This window comes from Patagioenas fasciata, chromosome 23, assembly GCF_037038585.1.
Source record: "Patagioenas fasciata isolate bPatFas1 chromosome 23, bPatFas1.hap1, whole genome shotgun sequence".
Taxonomy (NCBI): Eukaryota; Metazoa; Chordata; class Aves; order Columbiformes; family Columbidae; genus Patagioenas; species Patagioenas fasciata.
The window spans coordinates 3,628,704-3,650,054 of NC_092542.1; the positions used below are offsets into that span (position 1 = coordinate 3,628,704).

General features: G+C 55.9%; 1 protein-coding gene across 11 annotated transcripts in view; it reads right to left on the reverse strand.

Annotated features, from left to right (window-relative positions):
- Positions 1-21,351, reverse strand: part of CASZ1 (castor zinc finger 1) — a 216,972-nt gene that overhangs the window by 85,702 nt on the left and 109,919 nt on the right. For 4 of the 11 annotated variants that reach the window (XM_071798597.1, XM_065854928.2, XM_071798595.1 and 1 more), the window contains exon 3: positions 14,329-14,414. Coding sequence is in view for 5 of the 11 variants with exons in the window: in XM_065854928.2 (XP_065711000.2) it covers positions 14,329-14,332 (4 nt within the window). In the remaining 6 variants the exon portion in view is untranslated. Of the gene's footprint in view, positions 1-427; positions 584-14,328; positions 14,415-21,351 lie in introns of those variants that run through there. The other 7 variants (XM_065854934.2, XM_065854926.2, XM_065854933.2 and 4 more) reach the window with 3 other exon arrangements.

Sequence of the window (21,351 nt, forward strand, 5' to 3'; positions counted from 1 at the left end):
CCTCGCCGCCCGCCTCGGCGGGACCGGGGAGAGCGGGGCCGGAGCGGCGGCAGGAGAGGAAGCCCAACTTCCGTAAAACAAGTGAAAGAAAAGTGAAAGAGGCTGCGAGCCCCTGGCAGCACCTGGTGCCGCCCCCGCACCCCGCTCGGCCCGGGAGCCCCTTGCGCCGCCCCGCACCCGCGCACCCGCCTCGGCCCCGGGAAAAGTTTCGGCGCAGCGGCGGCCCCCGGCACCGGGTCCCGGAGAAGCTGCCCGCAGCGCCCGGCCCCGCGGCGGCGGAGGGGCCGAGCGGCGCGGAGGAGCGGCCGGGGCCCGGAGCGCTCCGCTCCGCACCGCTCAGCGCGGGGGGCACCGGCAGCCGCACCGACCGGGGACTCCGGCGGGCGAGGGGCCACGGGCAGGAAAAGGACAATTGTGCTGTACTTACCATAGTCGGAGAGACGAAAGCCGAATTCACTTAAATAATCAACTTTCATAATACTTAATTAATACCTAATTGCAGCTGATTGCTCCCGAATAACAAGTTGTTTAAAGCACTGATGTCATTGCCGTGCCGGTCCTCCCCGAGTCACTTTGGCAGCGGGGCCGGGGGCGGGCGCGGCGGCCGCGGGGGGCGGTGACTGGCAGCCGGCGGACACGCCCCCGCGCCGGGCCCGCCGCCGGGGGCAGGTGCGGGGCTGGGGCCGCTACGGGCCGGACCGGGGCGCGGCGGCGGGGTCACCTCGGGCGGCCCCGGCAGCCGGCCCGGCTGGGGAAGGAGCGCGGGGGAAGCCCCGCACTCGGGGCGCGGGCACGCTGGGCCCTCCGGGACCGGCCCGGCCGAGGCGGCCGCGGTGCCCCCGCTCCCATCGCCGCCGGTTCCCGCCGCCAACTGCCCCGCGGGAGCGGGCGGGCGGCGCTGGCTCCGCCGGCGGGAAGCGCGGGACCCACGCACGGCCGCGGGAGCCCCGGAGCAGGCAGGGAAGGAGCCGCCGGTGCGGGGCAAACCGCGGGGGGCTGCGGACGAGCTGTGCCGGTGCCCCGGGGAGCGGGCCCGGCAGGACCCGCAGCCCTCGAGTAAGGGCAGGGCGGGTTGCCCCGGGCACAGCCGTCCCACGCGTGTCCGGGCTCGGCCGTGCAATACAGGACAAGTCACCGGGGAGGGCTGGAGCCCGTGGAGGACCCGACAAACGGGCCCGGGGTGGCCGGTGTCACAATCCTGGACGTTAAAGCATCTTGCCCAATGTGTCGCAGGAAGCCAGGGCTGCTCTGCCGCGGGGGCACTTGGCCCACAGGAGGGGCGGTTTTTTTCTTTTGCAGTGAATTTCCTCATTTTTTGTTGCTTTATTTTTCTAAGTAGCAAAGAATGCGAGGGAGGTTCTAAGAGGCGTGTTGGGTAAACATAGATATAAGCCTCTTTCTTTAAAACAAACGAGCAGATTATTTACCTGATTAAATAGGTATTTTGAGCAGGTTGTAGGCTGTTTTTGTGAACACACCACATTTGGCTCCATTTGGCAGAGCAGGGCTCTTCACCAGGGCTGGGGAGCAGCCCATGAACTCACCAGCTCTTAAATCCTTTTTATAAGCAGAATTTAATGTGCTTTTCAAAAGGAGGCCAGCATCATTACCCCACTGCACAGGTGGGGAAACTGAGGCACTAGCAAGGGAAGTGACTCGCCAAAAGTGGCCAGACAGGTTAGTCACAGGGCTGGAAGTAGCCCAGCTCTGTTTGGCTCCGCGCACCAGGACACGCTGCACCCAGAGAGTGTCCAGAGACCCAACAGTGCCACTGCAACTCATCACCTAACTAACCCGGCCGTCAGCAAGCGCTGCATTTGCATGCGTGAAATCCTACAGCGGCGCACCGGGCCAGAGGGCAGGGAGAAGGAAGAGGAGAGGGGGAGTCATTTGTGAAAACCACAAGTATTCTGGCTTCTCCCGGAAAAAAATCTAAACAAAGTCTAGCGAAACGGAGCCACCCAGGGACCCTCCGGGGCAGGAAGCAGGGTGGGGACAGCGGTGTCAGGCAGGAGGCGAGCGTGCCCTGCCCGGGCCAAGCAGCTCCCTAACCGAGCCATGGGGCTGCCCTTCCCACCTGGTGCAGCCAGGCTACTGCTTTGAGAGAGATGGGCAAACCATTATCAGCATCGCCTCGACTTCCCAGGCTGGTTTCTAACCATGTCATCAGCTCTGACCAGCACTGTTGCCCGGTGCTGCCTTTAAAATCTGTCTGTCTGCGTTTCACTTGGCCCCAACAGAGACACCAGCCCAAACAACACCACCCACAATCCTCGTCAGAGCCTGTAATGGTCCTTACACTACAGTCAGATGCTACAGCACCTGCCAGGGAATATCCTACCCCGGGGATGCGATGGACAGTGCCAGAAATGTTTGTGCTGCTTAATCTCTGGCTTTAAATAGCTCGGTTTGCACTCAATGCTTTCTTTCAGGTGTGAGGATGCTGACGGGTCCCATAAGTTCACCGCACCTCACATCACCCAGATTTCTCCATTTTCACTTCTCCTATGAAACTAATATTTAAGCAGCGGGAGTTCTGCTCACTGCCGCTGTTCCCTGAGAGCAGCACCAGCTGCATCTCCGACTCCTCTCAAGGGAGAACACGCTCTAACACGGATGTGTCACTGCACACACACAGCCGCAAGGCCCCTCCAAACATACCTGTTCCCCTACATGCACCGAGCTGAGCACGTTCACACATCCGTATACAAATGTTCCCCACCCTTCCCATCCCAGCGTGCACACACAACATGCATATGCACTCCCAACAGAGAAAATGATACTCTGTGCTCACTCCCATTCAAATACACACATATCCACACACCATGACACACACGAACCCCCCTACACGACCTAAACACACCCGGAGCATCCCCTCCGCACACTTCCCACTGTGCCTCCCACTCCCCCTTGCAGGAACAACTTGCCAAGGTGTTTTTTCAGGTGAAGTCCACGCCCTGCAGCTGACGCAACGGAAAGGCCTGATTTCCTATCTCAGCGATCTCCAGTCACAGGATCAGGTTTTATTTCCCCATCCTCCCTCCTTTGCCTCTTACCCAAGAAAAGTTTGTTTTTTCTCAGGGGCTGTGGAGCTTTCTGCTCTTTTGGGTACCCCTGCGCCCCCCACTAGGGCAGCATCTCCCCTTCTTCCCCCATCCCTCCAGGACATGGGGATCTTCTCAGGGACAAAGCTGCCTCCAACCATGCCCAGGCAGGAGGCAGCTCCTGGACTGCACTGGAGGGAAGGCAGCGCATCAACCTGCATTGAACTGTGCCCCGTGCCATGGCCAGAGCCACCCCAGCCACCCCTGCCCTTTCACGGCAGGTGAAGAGATCTCTCCTTGTCCCTTCCCACCCTCCCAGGGGCGTCGGGAACTCTCGGTAATTAATGTTTGCCAGGTGCTCAGAGATCCTCAGATGAAAAGTGCAATGGGAGGGGGAAGGATGATTAATTTATTATTATTATTACAGTTTAATGCTTTCCCCGCAGACAGTGTGCCAGGGCTGAGCAGGGGGTGAGTCATGCTGATATGTGGGACATCCCCCTTTCTGTGTCTCTTCTACCTTTGTTTTTTTATGCTTAGCCCATTTTCTTGGCAGTTTCTCCCTCCTTCGCTGGAGCTGACCCTGGGGCCTGGGGCCGTGCTCTGGATTCATGTGGGCTCAGGGCGCTGGCTCGCAGATTGCAGGTTGGAGATCTGGCAGCGCTGCGCTCCTCCTCCTGCTTGGGGAGTCTATTAGGCAAATGCTCTTGCCCTATTTCTGTAATTTTGTTTGATTTCTGTTTCGTCAAGGGAGGCGCCCGGAGGCCTCGGGGCCTGGGCGGCAGGAGCAGACAATCCGTGCTTTCTTTCCCTTTCCTTCTCTTTCGCTCCTTCCTTCTCAATTCAGTTTCAATCACATTATTGGCACATGGCACCCAGAAAACATTGCCAAAGCGGCTGTGCTGACTCTCAGTGTGCCGGGTGGGGCTCTGCCGGGATCACTTCTGCCATTTACCATCCCTTGGTGTCACTCCAACAGTTTGACACCAGCTCCCCACCATGTGGCTGCTGCTCTTCCAGACACTCCACAGCTTCCAGCATCCACTGGAAGCCAAATGCTGCTCATCTCTTGACCACTGCCCTGAAGGAATGACCGTACCAGGAGCGGGCCACACGGCATTGAACACACACTGCGCGTCCTCATGCTCCACAGGGGCCCACAAGACTTAGGGGGAAGGAGTGGCAGGGGTTTGAATGTGCTAACAATTAGTTACAATTTACTACAGTGATTAAAAGTGCAGCCTGGGGATTTTAGGGTGAGGACGCAAGGGGATAGTCCTACCCAGGCACCATGTCCAACGGGGAAGGCATCCGGGACTCAAGAGCAGGAGCTCTGCCTGCAAGACCAGCAAATGCCCCCCTGAGCCAGCCCAGAGCTGCCCCCATGAAGTCCCCAAGCCCCAGCTGGGCTCACCAGGCACTGGGGTGGCCTCTGGAGGTACGAGCAGATGGGGAAAGGCTTTCAAAATATGGTCAGCAAGCAACAGAGATGGGACAGGCAGAGAGACAGGCTGGATTTTACAGGACTCTGATGCTGAGGGGTAGGGATGGTCTCCATAAATTCATTCTGAATCTGATCTGGCTTGGGCTGGAGCGAGAGGCAGAAAGGAGGGAAGGCAGAGGGAGCCGGGCACATCACCTACTCTGCTCTACCTGCCCCATCGCAGGTGGGGGCTGTGTCAGCCCTGCTTCTGTGCAGGGCACTGGGGTGGGTACAGAGGCACGTGGGGGACTGTCCTCAACGGAACAGGCAGGATGGACGCTCGTTTGTTAGAAGTGACAGCAGAGAAGTGAGGGAAGATGATGGAGGAGCTAAGGAATGGGCAGCAAGAGCAGAGAAAGGAGACTCCAGGCTGCACGCAGTGGGGACTCACTGCAACCCCTCCGCTGGGACGTGACAGCAGCATCCCCACCACAGCAACAGGGAGGGACGGCAAAGCGTCCCCTCGTGTGTGAGACACAGCACCAAGTGTGTGCACAGATGCCCGTGATGCAGCACGCGTGTGTCTGCAGGATGGCCCTGCTTGTGCGACGAGGCTGCCGAGCATCGCCGGCGCGTGGCCCCGGTGACTCTGAGCACGCCCGTGTGCATGGGCACCGGTGGGGACGTGTGTGTCCGTGCACGAGGCCACGCGTGCACGCAGCGGCACAGGGACACCGCTGCGGACAGGCGGCAGAGCCCGAGGAGCCCTGGCCGCGGGCCGGAGGGTGCGGGGAGCAGCGGCGGGCGGTAAGTGTGAGGCAGACGCAGCGATTGCATTACTGAAGGAGCCCGGGCTGGCAGTGCCGAGCTATCGTCCCCGTAATCCTGTTAGCCAGCAATCTCCATTCCGAAAGAGCTTCATTTCTTTGTGAATATTTGTAAACTAGATATCTAATGGAAAATTATAGGAAAATTATAGTGAAATTCATGACGAAGAAATCCGATTAGCCCTAATTCAATTATGCCATCTTAGCCCACACAGCACATTTCCCATTTTTTTCCCATAAATACCAATGCCAGGGGTCCGGGTAATCAAATAAAATTGAAAATCATCTTCCCATTAAATTCAATTAGCTGCAATTTCTAAAGCCTATCAGAGATTTTAATTACTAAATTATAAAATTCTCCAATGCTAAATTGAAACTAAAAAAATTGCACATCCTTGTGTTTCAGAAGAAAAAAACCTAGCAGAAACCTTGAAAAATACCCTTCTCCTCCCATCAGCTCCCACGTGAGCATGGGCCTGGGCAGGCTGCACCGGAGAGATCCTTGTGAGGGACACGAGCCAGGCCTAGGGAAGAAGGTGGCTGCCTCTGAGGGAAAGAGATTGGACATCAGCTGAAGATTAAAACCTAAAGTCCAGCCCTAATTACAGCTCGGGTTGAAAGAGGAAAGAGGAGAGGCTCGTGCTGTCCGCAGTATTTTTGCTCCCGTTTCCCGCTCGAGCTCCCCGGTCCCAGCGGGTCCTCGGCCCCTCCGCGCCGCTCCGCTGGGAAGCCACCGCGCTCCCGGAGCCAGTGTCACTCTCGAGGAGCTGGAACGAGTTTTGCCTGCAAACGGGCTCTGCGAGGCCGTCCCTCGAGTCTCGCTGTGCCAAACGCAGGGCAGGAGAGCCGGTGATGCCCAGAGGGAAGCAGGAGGGCAGATGCTAGCTTTGTGCTTCTGATAAAGCTTCTTGAATAATAGCCATGCAAGCCCGGTCCTGACGCTGAATTAAGGGAAGCTGGAGCCCTCAGCAAACTGATTTAGCTTGAAGCGCTACTTCAGCGAGCACGTGGGATGCTCCAGAGGAGGGGGACGCGATCACCCTTCCCTGATAGCGCAGGGAACGCTCTGAGTTCACAGAGGCACTAGGCAGTCAAGCCCATCCCTAAACTGTTCTTTATTCAACAACCAAACCAAGCAGGCAAACGGGGAACCAAAAAACGCCTGTGCCTACAGATGCTCTCTTCCAGCCCCGCTTCTCCGGGGACCAACACGGCACAGCAACCTGTCGAGGGGCAATTAACTGCGTGAACGAGCGGCGGGAGGAGAAGTGAAGCTCCGCTCAACACTTACAATACCTGACCCTCCACAAGGCAGCGAGTGAGGATTTTCCGGCACCACTTTTATGCCAGAGAGCACTTCTGCTTGGTACCCTAAAGGGTTTATTCATGCGCTAACATAAACGAAGCCAGTTTCTAACACATTTCACAGCTTTAAGTAGCTGCTCAGGCTGCCCCGAACCAGGCCGATACTCGGTTTAATTTACTGGGCGCCCGAAAGTTGCCAGCAGGGAGTTGCCCACAAACAGAACAACAACAAAAAAGTTAATGATCTGGGCTTTTTCTTTAATAAATAGGCAAACTGGCTGAGCCGGATTGTTGGCTGGGATTCGTCTCCCCTTTATCACCCTGGAGCTTCTGTGACACATTCTCCAAATCATCAGCATTTTGCAATTTGAGGTCGTTACCAAATACTATTTTTTTGCCAAGGAAGGGAGAAAAATAAATTAATAATTAAGAAGCCCAAGCAGGGAGAGGCTGCGGGTTGGATGGCGCTGCCACCTCCGCGGGGATTGCTCAGGCACCTGGCAGCCCGCCCAGCGCGCACCTCGGTCGCCGGCTCACCCTGGAATGTGGTGCTGGCACCCAAGTGTTCCCTGATTTTACTACGAATTAATCAAAGTCTCTTCTGCGAACGTCTAACACTAAATCACCACTGGCTGAGCTTCAAATGCAATTCCCCTGTTCCCGGGATTCGGCACAAGGAGATTACCAGCTCCAGGTGAAAAGCTGAAGGGGGTTTCCTCTCTGCGCATCTCCTGGTACTCCAAGGCATCAGCCTCTCCCAGCTGGAAGGAGAAGAGATTTCCTGCAACTCTTCTCCCGCTCGCAGCAGGTAACTGCACAGACGTTCAAGATATGCTGGGATAAATCTGCGTGTGCTGCCTGACTAGATCGTACTTACACCAGAGAGGAATCGGACTTGACTGCGGGCCGATGCAGACGGCACAGGACTGTATTTGTAGCGTGTGTGCGCCTGCACCCCTATGTTCACATAGCTCTGGGTGCATCTACACACATGAGGATGTGTAGAGATGTGAACCCGCGAGATCCCGTGTGGGTACGGCTGTCTGCATGTTGGCGCACGTGTATGTGCACACGTATGCGTACATGTATATGCACATGTATGTGCTCAGCTCCGTGGCACCGTGCGGGCAGGCGGCCACCCGTGTGTACAGGGCTGTGCAGTCAGACATGGCGCGGCTGCCCACAGCCAGAGGCACGCAGCCTTTCTCTGCGGGCGTTCTTGCCGTGTCAATGTGTGCATGCCTCATTTGTCACCAAACTTGCAGCACTGAGCACCGGCCTGGCCCCGGCCGGCCCCCCAGAAGGCGATGGCACCAGCACACATCCCTGCACTGCTCTGCAGACACGGCGCTGCCCTGAGCCAGGGGCGAGCCGTATTCCCCTCTCCGCACTTTGCCTGTCTCAGAGTCCTCTCGTATTTTCAGTGCTCACTAGACCGTGAATTCACCTTCATACCAGTTACAGGGTTATTTAGCTTCTCCTGACGCCAATAACCACCAAACTTTCACTGGCAGCTCAGCTTTCTCCCAGGAGACACGCAGAGCTCCTCTCACCTGCCCACGGTGCCCCCACCCACGCAAACCCACCGGGAGCACGGGGGACGGGTCCCCGAGCAGGACACGGTGCTTGGGGACACGGCTCATCCGCCAGCGACAGCCTCATCCCCACCCACATCTACACTGAGAAAAAGCAACAGAGCAGAAGAGTTAAAAAACAGATGAGGAGAGTGAAATAGAGGAGAAGGAGACAGAAAGAGGGTGATAAAGCAAAACCAGTTCAACGGAGAAGGGAGTGGGGAGGGAGGCAGCGAGAGCGCAGAGACGTGGTTTTTTGCCCCTGCACACCCCACAAACCAACACTCTCCAGCGCTTGACACTAACGTATCCTATGGCTCTCCCCGAAATCTGAAGGATCAGCTAGACAGTCCCTGTGCAGCTGCTGGACTGAGCTGTGTGTGGGCTGGGACACTGCCAAGGAGTAACGAGGACGATCTGCCCAGATGGGAAACATGGGGCTCCCCAAGGCCGTTGGAGTGCAGAAAACCCCAAACAAGAGGGTGAAACCTCCACGCAGGGCCATGCACAAGGAAGGTCGGCAGCCTGTCCCTCTTACCAAACCTCTGTCACGAGGAAACCCTTTCTCTTTCCTTCACTGGCCCAGAGCCACCTCTGCCACTTACCCTCCTGCTGGCTCGGAGCCACCTCTGCCCATTCCCCCACTGCAGACCTGTAAGGCACCTTTTTGCCAGCTTTCCCCTCCACTGCCACAGCGCCCGTCTCTTGGCATCATGTTTTTGGCCCAAGGCCTTACAGCTCACCCCTGGCCACGTGTGTTTGCTCCCTGCTCTCTTGGGCTTTCCCATTCTGACTGAACATTTCTCAGCTGCAGCCAGTGCTGCAGCGACATTTCACTCGGAAACCAAGCGTGTGCTGGGGCCAGCGGCATCTCCAGGACCTGCCTCCTGGTCCCCAGGGCTGTGCACGGCCAGACACAGCTGACGAGGTGCACAAGCCACTGCACAACTTGGGGCACCTCTTGGAGCAATTCCATCCTTCCCACCCATCCCACCGTGGCCATCCCCACCTCCCATCCTGCATGGCCCCTTGCAGCAGCTTTGCCCCCTATCCCAGGGGACAAAACCCCCCATCCTTTGGCCCAGGAATTTCATCCATGTGCTGCTGTAATGCAGAGCTCAAAGTGGTGCTTTGTTATCTTACCACTGCTGTGGTCCTGGGATAAAACTCAAACGTGACTCCTCCACTGACTGTGCAACTATCCGTCCCCACAAGCATAGGGTGGGCACAGGTCTGCACACATGGAATGGAATAGCATGGGCCTGGGAAGGGAGCTTGGGGGGACAGAGCTGCTCTTGTCCCTGAGGCAGCTGTAGCTGTCCCACCTACCACCAGAGACGGCAAGAACCCACGGGGACGAGAGCAGGAGGGACCGAAGCAGCAGCTCTGGCACAAGCTCATCACGGCCAAACACTTTCCCCTGTCCTAAAGCCTCCTTGGGACAATTCCTACCGCTGGAGTTTCAGGTGGATTTGCACAGCCACCCTGCAAAGGCAGATGTGGGGAACCACGGCAGAGACCCCCCCTTGGCCTCACCTGCCCGGGGTGCACACCCCAGCCTCCCGATCCCCCGGATCGCCATTAAAAAAAGAGCTCTGTGCAAACAATAGATCAATAGAGCCCCCGCCTCTTCGGAAGGAAAACAAACACCCGGATCACCGCAAATTAGAGAATGTTTCGCTTCACTTCATCCAAACAGGCTGACAATTTTTTTGGGTTGTTGCCACGGCGACAGAATAACACAGCGTTCAGCCTGTTGCAGAACAATCAATTAAGTTAATGCCTCGGAGTGCCTGTTTACTCTTCCATTTAGGAGGTGCTGCTCTCGCTCGCTCTCTTTCTCTCTTGCTTGTTTTAAATTTCTCATCCTTTGCTTCCTGCTCCTATTCCTTCTCTATTTAACCTAAAATAAAGTCCTTCCCACCAACTACCTCCTGGCTTGTAAGGAGCCTCCCACTTTTCGGAATGATCACCTGGAATAGTTTTTTCCTCTCTCTGATTCATGGCATTTCTCCTTTCTTCCTGGAAAAACAAAGAGACTGGGGATTTACCTTTACCCTTCAAGGTACAGCCCTGTCCCCTCCTCCTGGTGTGCCCAGGAACTTGCAAAGTTTCTAAACATGCCCAGGGCAGAGCTGGGCACCTTCTAAAGTAGCAGGAGCAGCTCTGCTTTTAAAAAGACGATGTAACTCTCGAGTTAAAGACCTAAGAAGCAATCAGAAGCCTCCTGTGGGCTCTGCAGCACATCACAGGGCGCTGAAATCACAGCTCCGCCATCCGAGCGGGGGAAATGAGGTACCAGGGAGTGGAAGGATATAATTCAGGGCTTCTGTCTCCTGATCTCTCTGCACCCTGGTGCTGTCTCTTCCTCATGAGCATGATATTCCTGTGCTTTTGTCTTTGAAACCCCAGGAAGAGTGTCCAACCTCCCTCACATCCTTATTCACCAAAATGAAAGGAAAAAGCAAAGCCAAGCATGATGTGGAAACATGCAGATTCCATGATATTGTCTTCTCACCCTGCCACTAGCAACAAGTGCCTGAATGTAAAGCGTACAGTAATTTAGCATTGAACAGATGGAACAAAACTGTACACAGAGCAGGCAGAGGAGAGGGGGGCTCAGACACAAGTTAAAATTTCAGGAATGGGGTCAAACACGACATCTCTCCCCTGCTTCCCAAGCTGGATCCTTTTCAAAGGGCCCTGTTCTCTCCAGCTGACAGTGTCACCCTGCTCGCTGAGGACAGCTGTGCCACGCAGGTCCCACCGGCGCGTTCCCGCTCCCCCTCCCCGAGACGGAGTTGTCAGCAGGACCTGTTGGAGCAGGGGCTCGCTGACTGCTCCCTGTCCATTACAGCCCAGATTATAAGCATATTGCACAGTGCTCTCTGCACGGTGCTGGGGAAATCCAATACGCTGAAAGGTTAATGCAATCAATTAGGGTGACAAGGAAGTAGAGTAAAGCCTTCCGAGTGGATGAAAGGGAGAGAGAGATGGAGATGGAGAAAAGCAAAGAGAAGCGGAGGGGGAAGGAGCAAAGAAAGACGAGTGGGAGGAGGAGGAAGGTGGCAAAGAGGGCTTGTGTTGTAGACCACAGGGTGCTGGTGTGGCCAGGGGCACTGTCCAGCCCCAGCATGGACAGGATGGTCCCATGATGGCCCCACAAGGACAGTGCCATGGGTCCCCAAGGCAGCAGGAGGGCCACTACTCCCCCTTCTCGGCTTCTCCTGCCCAGAACAAATGCCCTTCACTGGGGTGACTGGCAGAACTCTCCCCGTGCCTTTGCTGCCCAGCTACCCAGCAGGGATGGAAGCAACTGCCTGTGTTTAGAGTCACCATACAAACCAAACCCCAGCCAAACCCCAGCAGGCACCTCTGTCTGCAGCGCCAGTTTGATGGGGATGCAGTGGCACTCAGCCTGCCAGCACAGCAGAGTCCCCCGCGTCACAACCTGCGTCCTGCGGCCTGTCCCGCAGCTCACCAGCCTCTCCCCGGGGCATTCCGCTCAGGGGACAGCCCCGTCCTCCCCTCCGGCCCCCTGAGCCGCAGCGGCTGGCTGAGCTCCCGCTCTCTGACCCCGCAAGCCGCACAGCACTTCATTAACCTGGGCTGACAGGTCAGCGAGTGCAGCCCCTTCCACCGCGGCTCCTGCTCGCGCACAGCTCGGCCTAGGAGAACGTGACACCAGCTCATTAGGACAAATTATTACTCTATAACCCCTGCCGCAATGTCCCTTAATATGCCTATTTAGCAAGAGACAAGTCCTGGTGGGCTCCTCGGCATTAAAACAACCTCACAAATCACCAGAGGCACAAGCACCGTGATCTCCGCTCTGGGGGTGGAGGACGGGGCGGCTGCACCAGCTGGGTGCTGAGGGGAGCAGACTCTGTGCTGGTCTGCAAGCAAAACGAAACCCTCGGTGCCACGTTCCACATGAGATCTACAACACTCAGATATTTTCTCTGTTTCCCTGTGACACGTGAAGTCAGCGCCTGGCTTCACAAATTCATCCTCACCACTAATCCTGCTGGTCGGGCTCCTTGCAGGTTCTAACCAGCGAAACCAGAGAGCAAGTTTGGAAGGCGATGCTGTTGGCAGGCGCTGTGCGCTGCCTCCCCACGGCCGGCTGCGCTCAGCTCCGGGGGAGTGAGCCCGTTGCACATGAAAGCAGCCGGCTTGCACCTTGCAGGGAGAACAGGCTGTCTGGGGCTAATCCAGAGATTACAGAACCTCTGCAATTTAGGGCACAGTGAGTGAGATATCACAGGGGAAGACAGAAACGCGGGCAAATGTCAGAGGAAGGCTGCTACTGAACAGGAACGGTGAGCAGGAGGAAATCAGCCTCAGCCTGATCCGTAGGAGAGAGAAAAGGGAGAAAGAACACAGTGGTTCATGTAACAGAGCACCAAAGAGAGGAGAGACAGAGAAGAGGCACCAGTGCCGTACCAGGCAGGAGAGAGCGAGGAAGAAAAGTAATGGCAAGAAGAAAGAGAACAAAGTGTGAAAAGTGGGTGATGCTGGGCACAGAGGAGGACAGGACGAGAGCAAACGGACACAGAAATGAAGGACCTGGGAGACAGAGAGGGAGAGGGAGGGCGGGAGAAAAAGGAGGAGAAAAGAGCAAGAATAGCCACGCAGCGAGGAGCACGCGGGCGAGGCAGAGCGCTGTAACCAGGGTTGTGGAGCATGAAAAGGGAAGAATCTGCCTGTTCCTTTCAGCGCTCGGAGCATGGCGCTCGGTGCTGACCTACACTGTGCCCGGCTGTGATCACGTTTTCAGGGCCACTGCCTGCCGATCCCAAACAATGATGGGGAGCCTTTGAAGTCAGAGAAAGAAGCCGCAATGTGAACTGGGGACTTTTTTTTTTTCTCTCCCCCCAACATTTTTTTCAGGGCGAGGGGAAGGAGGGAGGAAAAGGAAGGGCTGAAGTGGTGGGGGGAAGGTTGGGGGAGAGGTTGCATGGACAAAACAGAGAGTTGCTCACGGCGGGGTGCCCCGAAACGAGAGAGACAAAAAGAAAACAAACAGTTTATGAGTAGGGCACATGCTGCCTGTGTCTGCGTGCCCCGCGCTGCCGGCCCCCCGTGCTCCCAGGGAGGCTTCTGTTCCCCAGCAATGATGGATGGACGCACAGGGCCATTCAGGCCTGCCATGTTACAGCAGCGGTATTTACATAACACTGGCCTTCCACCGGTCACCTCTGACACTGCCCAGCCCGGCTTGGGGCCCCTCTGATACCGCTCGGACTTGCACGATGAGCTCCCCGACCCGGTGGCACCGCACAGAGACGCAGGGAACAGAGTGGGAACTCCATGGGTGACACACAAGGGAGCCCCGTGGTCCCCTGAGGCCATGAGGAAGAGGCGAGGATGGCAGGAACTGCCTCAGCGTGGCAGGGACTTCTCGGTGATCATCACCTGAGCTGGCACAGGGACTCTGACCCAGCACATGGAGATAAGGCTTCTAAGAGAAGCGATCGCTTTTCATTTCCTTGGGCTCCAGGCCTCTAACTCTTATCAGGCATGGACTAAGTGATCAGGCAGCTCTAGGAAACCACAAAATTTTCAGTTTTTTAGGTTTTTTTGGAGTAACACAGACCATAAGGGTCTAGTTAAAGGGAAAACCCAGAAAAGTCAGGATCCTGCTGGAGACACGGAGCTGCTTCCATCCTACCAGCATGGTGCTGCAGTCTGAATGGATAACAATGTGCCGGAGGAGGAGGAGGAGAGCATGCACATGACTATCTTAAATTATGTGAACTGAGCTCAGCAAAACTTCACAGTAGATGGAGACTGCATCCTATTCAGTGAAAGGACTTTATCCATCTCCCACCAGCCCACATGGACGAAGATAAAGTGGTACCTTCCTCATCAAAGCCCTTGCACACTTTTTTATCTTTAGGACAGAGGCAGTAGAGAAGATATTGAACAAAACCCACAGTGACAAAAGCAGGTGCCCAGAACAACTGGTGTACAAAGACAAAGACAGGATTAGGACACGCAGAGGCCATGTCTGCATTAGATCTTCTTCTGTTTTCATCTCTATAACTAACAATGGTCCAATCCCAGAAGTTCTAGTGCAGACATGGCCACAGCGAGCAGGCTGTGAGAGACACACAGAGGAAAAGAGAACCCAGGAGGGCGTAGTGACATACCCATTGCAGTCTGAAGTCTCTCCTACCTTTCGGAGATTTCAAGGCCTGGTTTCTTGCCTCGTTTTTAGTTCTAAATTCACTTCATCCTGGGGAGGGAAGAGAAAGGATCCAGTTAATATGCAGGGCAAGATCCAAGGCACAAATGCTCACAAAAGCTGGGTGAGAATGGGTGACGGGGCTGACATGGGACATTCAGACTTTGCACGGGAACAAATGCTGTCCCGCTCCTGGCTGCACCATGTGGTGCCACGCACACCACGGGACACACAGCACTCCTGCCCTTCACTGCGCACGAGACTCCCAACGAGGGCTGGGAATAATTTAGCATGGCAAGAGCAGCTATTGCTGGCCCAAAGCCTGCTCCCCAGCTACCGCACACAGACCTCATGCTGGTCTGCACCCGGCTTTGCCTACACATCTAAGGGCGCCTTCTGCTCCACAGCAAATCATTCCAATGTCCCCATTTCCTCTGTTGTCCTCTCTTTCCCAGAGGTTCACCAGTGTGCTAATGCTGAGGCCTCCCTTGCACACCAATGGGGCACAAGACAACGGGGTGCAGGACGAGGTCCCAAGGCACCAAACCCCCTTATCCACTCATCTGTGCATCTGTGCAGAGAGCAAGAAGGAAAGAGAAAGGGGGCAGGGGAAAAAAGTCACAGCAAAACACATGAAAAGTAAATTGAATTATTTAAAACCATATGTTCCAAAAATGTGACAGAGCATAAAAGCCGTGCCGTGAGACTTCCGGAGGGGGTTATCCTGCACAGGCGGGAGGGAGGAGAGCGCGCGGGGGGAGGACGAATCCACAGCCAGCCAGGGACTTCCCTCTCCCGCAGCCGGGAGGTGGCAGGGAACACCGGGTGGCTTCGTGCACCGTGGCGAGGGTGCTTGGCCCATTCCTGCAGCCTCTGTTTTGCAACTGTGACAAAACAGCTATCACAACCGCCCGAGCCGTGGCAGTGATGTGAGAAACCGGTCACGCAGTGAGTTGGGGGTTGAATCCGGGAGCCCCATCGCCTGCGCCAAGCACCGGCGCAGAGCGTGTCTCCCTCTCCAGGGCACAGCAGCGTGTGCCGCAACTCAGCCCCTGGTAGGGACCTCGCGTTGGCCCCCTCGGCGAGCAAAACTGAGTGGACTTGGCTCTGCGGGTCTGTTCTGCGGCTCACCCCTGTGTTTTTGGGCCTCCTCCCATCACTCACACTCCGGCACTGCCCGTGCACTGAGCCAAAGATAGATGCCCGGAGTTGGCTGGGACCCAGAGCGGGAAGGAGCTGGTGAGATATCCCAGATGGACGGACGGACATGGAGCACAGGGAGCCCCTGGGGTGAGGAGGATGCAGAACCAGCCTGGCTCCTTGCTCTCCCACTCAAATCCTGCTGTTCCCAAGGCTGAGGACGCGGCTGAAGGAGCAGCTCCCCCACCTGAGGTCCTTCTCCTGCCCTGGCACCCTCTGTCCTTCTGGCTCTCTCACCTTCTTCTTCCCTTTGTTCTCCCTTTCTTCCTTGCTCTTTCCATCGCTTTCTCTGCCATTCTGTCACGCTCTTTTTTTCTCTCCCTCCCTTTTGTTCTCTCCCTCTTTCCTGAGCTCTCTGCCTGTAACTCTCTCTGCCTTCCTGGCTTCACTCCCTCACCCCTGTGCACGGTCAGTTCTTGGGTTTGAGTTTTTAATTGTTTTTTTTGTTTGTTTGTGGTTTTTTCTCTCCCCCCCCCTTTTTTTTTTTTACTCCTTTCGGCCGCAGCTTATCAATGATGCAAGAGGAATAACGCCAATTTACTTAGAATGTGTAATCCCCAAATCAGATTGGGGGATTGTATGAGGCAATATGACCTTGCATATGTCTCCATTAAAGCCAGCCAGGCCTCCTCTTGTATTCTGTGTTCCCAGTACATATTTAGACAGATAACGCTAATTGTACTTGACATGTCCTCTTAAGGATGGACTCTTCCCTCCCCCAGCTCTGCCTGCTTCCCTGCCTGACAATGCGCCAGAGCGGAGCCCGTTTGCTGGCGGCACCGTGCGGGGAGCAGGGCCGGCCAGCACGGACAGAGCGAGGAGCAGGGGCAGGGGAGCGCTGCTGGGACATGGGTAATCTGAGATTACACGCTGTTGCTGGGATGATCTTGGCTTCACCAGAAAAATGAGCGATGTTGCCAGCTCTGAAGCCATGGGTGCCACCTCACCCTGCTCCTCTTCCTGCTTACGCCACTGCCAACCTCGTCCTCCTCCTGCCTCCACCTTTCTTGCTCCAGCCTCCTTCTCTGCTTTAAGACACCAGGCTGGGTTTCTTCCCCTGGGTTAAGGGGACACGAACCTTTTGGGGATAGGTCCCAACCACGACACAACGCCCCTCACCAGAAAGTACAAAGCTCCAAAGTGTTTGGACAAACTGAGGAGACTTGCTTGCCTTGACCATCTTGGAAGCCTCCCTCCTTTCCAAGGAAGGGCTTCCACCCCGTACCTCTCGGCTCCCACATCTGGGCATAAAGCTCTTTGGATAAATATTTATACCTGGCTACTGGCCTGTGGATCCCAGCTCCAGCTTCTAGGGAACATGGTGAAGAAATCCAGACCTCCCTCTTGCCCGTGCCTGCCCGTACATCTGCTCTAGAGCAGACAAGCAGGACGTGGGAGGAGGAGGGGAGCTTCTTCCAAGGAAACCAATGGATCCAAACTCTTCGCCAAAGTGGACTCAGACTTTTTTTTTTCCCCTTGACACAACATCCTAATTCGACTTTTTCAGTATCTTTCCTTCAACAACCTTTTTTCCTTCCTCCCCTTCCTACCCGGCAACTGCGCATTTATTAATTCATGAGGCACTAATTAGTTCTTTGTTTAATTTTGTGTTAAACAGACTGACCGGAATGATAACGACTTGCAGCGTTGCATTACGGTCCCCAACCGCCCCTGTTTTCTGACAACAAGGGAGCGCAGTGAGACTGGCGTGATGAACCCCAATTCCCACTCCAGTTGCACTTCATTAAGTCAAAATGTGACAAGAAGCTTAGAGAGCAACTTTCAGATCGGATCGCACATAACAATTGGGCAGGAAACTTTCCGAGGGGGAAGCGGGAGAGGCGCTGGCAGCCAAGGCTGGCACCGCACACAATCCCCCGGCGCTCCTGCCTTAAAGGAGCCGGCTCCAGGACCGAGGGCACGTGCTGGTGGCGAGGGACGCTGGCGAGGAAGGGGAGAGGAAGGGGAGAGGAAGGGTGGCAAGCCAAACCAACACAGGGCGGGAGGCATCACTGCTTTCCGCTCCCCTCCGTTTCATTCGCAATGATGGGTTGTGTTGGATGTGTAGGACCCCAGGTAGGATAATCACTCTGGGAACTAAGGGCGTCTTTAGGTGCCTTCAGCTCTGTGCCTCAGTTTCCCTCCTGTAGCTCCACGGTGAAACAGCTGGTGATCCTCAGCTGCTATTCAACTGTCAGGAACTACACAATTATGACAGAGTCCCCTACACTGCAAAGAGAGACGTCAAATACTGGCACCCACGTTGCTAAAAGGAGAAGTGAAGGGACAGCTCTGACAGCAGGGAGCGGGATGGCGGTTCTCCTGGGGAAGGGGTTGTGCCTTCCTCTAACTTTGTACACTGTTCCCGATCAGTCTGGTATCAGCAATAGACTCATTAAGCCACAAAAACATGTGCCCCAGGTGCTGAGCTTGTTCCTATGGGTGGGAATAAAGCCACCAGCGCTGCCAGTCCCCGAACTCTTTGCTGAATGCCACAAGTGCCTCACTGGCAAGAGCTGTGGCACAGGGTTTGGGCACAGGGTGACACGTCACAAAAAGTCTGAGCACGATTTCTTCCTCAGCGCTGGTCACCGTGGGACTGGCAAACAGGTGACACCGCCTGGGTCACAACCAGGCTCAGCTGGATCTGTCCCAGTCTCGTTGGCACAAGGATGTTCAGTGTATGGTCAATTCCTTGAGCCCCTTCTGGCTCACTGAAGCGCAGTGAAATGTAAAGAGCCTACAAGAAAGTGCAAAGGGTCTTCAAACACCTCCTCAGAGGAAGCATGTGTGTGAAAAGAGGATTTCCCAAGCGAGCAGAACGTGGAAGCTTTGCAGTAGTTCAAACTGCACTTTCTGCTGCTGGATGGACAGCAGCTGTGGGCATAAGCCAAGATCACACAGAAGTGCAATGAGCTGGGAGGTCTCCATGCCTTTTCTACCAGCTATTTTTCCACACTTCTCCCTCATTCCTCTGCCTCCCTCCCCAGGAAAGGAGGACTCATCCCTAGCCTTGCTCTGCAGTGGCCCAAAACCTCAACTTAGGTTCAAAACACTGGCAAAGCCACATGAGGGACTCCCTTTTGAGGGTCACATCAGGACTGGGGAGTGACACTTGAGCTGTGTGCATGTCCTGAACAGGGCAGAGGAGCGAGCACTGTGACCAAACCCCCAGGCCTCAGGGGACGCCTGCGCAGCAGCAGTCTCTACGTGCGTTATCAATATTTTCACCTGAGTGAGCTCTAAACGTACGGGCATTTGGGGAAGGGGCCGGGCTGCCGCGAGGTATCACAGCGTGGTGTTTGCCGGCACACTCGCAGCCGAACAACACACGGATCTGCTGGCAGATGCGTTTGTGCCGGCTTCCATCTTCCACGAATCTGGAATACAGCGGGGACCTTTCTGACTGATGAAAAGGCTGCTCCTGCATGACAGAAATCCCAGGAAGACACCAGATCCCTCTGATTTCAGTTTCACATGTGCTCTGAGTCCCATCAAAAGGCAGATGTAGATATCAGCACTCAGCTGGGGGGTTGCACTGGCGTCCAGAAAGGACAGAAGCACCCATTAACACCTGAAGCAAGGACAACTGAGAAGGTCCAGGACTGCTGAGGACAAGAAACACCCGCTACCGTCACCAGCCTTCTGGGTTCTGCAGAAGGGCTGGAATACCCTGGTTGCTCTGTACATGCAGTTCCACTTTGTCATCTGCTGAGTAGATGTTTCAGAACAAAGGGCAGACACAAACCCCAGCCCTTTCCTCTGCGATCCCGGTCCCTGCACGCATGGGCTGAAGGAGGGGGATCTCCTGTTATCTCCCGTTTCCCCCTCTCTTGGCTGCCATTACAAGGCAATACCAGTAGCGCAATACAAACGAGCCACATCCCCAATTGTTACGGCTACGCGGCTGTCAATGCTCTCAGCAAAGTTTTGTTCTGAAAATGAGGGTAACAAGCATCCCAAATAGGTCATGGTCTGCCCCTTCTCCCTAAACCAACACGCTGAACCGCCCCAGACTCCATCGCCAACACTCTAACCAGCAGAACTCTCCCCCCAGGATTACGGGCTCACTGCCCCCCTTCTCTTCCCCTCCATCTGGCTGGGAGCAGCCTGGGACCAAGCGCTCTTCCCAGCCCTGGGAGAACCCTGCAGTTTCTCTCTCATAAAAAAGAAAAATGGGAGCTATAAAAAAGGCAAAGAAAAGAAAAGCAAAGCAAAGGGAAATCACTGTGAAGGAAGAAAAGAGCAAAGCCCCCCTTCCCCATTACCTGCCTTTTACCACTGGGTAGAGCCGCCTGTTTCATCGCTCCCAAGGACTCCCCGGCACCGCGCTCCCCAGGGAAACCCTGCCCTGCCGCTCACCCTTTCCCCTCCACTCAAACCTGTTGAGCAGAGCCCAGTCCAGCTCCACAAAGGTGATGCAAAAATGCAGAGGAGAAGCAGTGCTGGGCAGTAGAAAAGGGACAGGGGGACCTTGGAGGTAACCCTGCAGTTCAGTGCCCGTCGGCCACCCCTGGAGCCAGGCGTGGGACAGACGGACAGCAGCCAGTAGCCCTGCTGGTCCCAGTTCACGGCTGGCCCCAGCTTCCAAGTACTGACAATACCCAGGGGCAGGAAAGGCCCCGGACCCCCACCTCGCGGCACAGCGGGACGGGGGTGCCAAGGGAAGATCCCGAGGAGCTCACCTCACCTCCCACCCCGACATCTGTAAAGCACAGCAGTCCCCAAACTTGGCATTTGGCAGCCCTGGGCTGGCTCCTGCTAATTTGCTGTCAGGCTGCCTAAGCAAACCAATTAAAACTAATCATTAATTATAAAAAAGAGAGAGAGGAAAAGACCCTGCACAAATGGAGAACTGGAAAGGGCACGGGGAAAACGGGGAAAAGAAGGACAGGAGGGAGCAGAGTGAAAGCAAAGAGCTCGAGAGAGGGGCAGGGTGGGAAAAAAGCTTCAGCATCCCCAGCACAGAGCCCTGGGTGAAGGCAGCGTTAGGACAAATGGTCTCCCAGGGCAGGGTGGCGAGGGGCAGAGGTGAGGGAAACAGGCGGACCAGAGGGAAAATGGACAGTGCCAAGGATGGAGAGGCGTGTGTAGCAACCAGGTCCTGCCATGGCGGGAGCCAGCAGCATGGACACAGCCCTGAGCCTGGCTCCGCGCTCCCTCACCGGCCCAGAACCAGAGGGGCACAAGCTGATGAGCTGCAGCTCAGCACTGGCAAAGGGCAGAGGAAGAGGAGGGTGCAAGGGAAGCAGAGCAAGCGAAGAGGGTGCGCACCAGGACTCGGGAGCGCCGTGCCTCCGCGTCAGGGCTACTGTCTCTCTCGGAGCAAATGCCTTAGATAGGGATGAAAAATGGGGCATTTATGAAAAGCCCCTGATTATGCGGATTTGGCGGGGGCCCTGGCTCAATCGCTGTCGCTCCCGCTGGCTCCCGACGAGCCCCGGTGGCAGAGAACCCCGGCAGCTGTCAGCGCAGGCAGCGCACCCCCGCCGCCCCCGCGCCTGCGTTTTGTTCCCCGGACCCGCACACACGCACGCTTCCCAACGCCCCTTTTGAAGAGCCTCGGGCCCACGTCGGGCTGGCGGATGGCGGAGAAGTGGGGGCAGTGCCATGGAAACAGGTCCTTTCCTGGGGAAACGCGCTGCTGGCCCCCCCTCCTCGTCCCGGGTGCCCCTTTTGAGGAGCTGTCAGGACCCTGAGTGAGTGTCACACGACCCAAGGACCAGGCGTGACCAAGCCTATTTTCTGCCTCAAATTTGATTGATTAAAAAACTTTTTAGGAAAACCA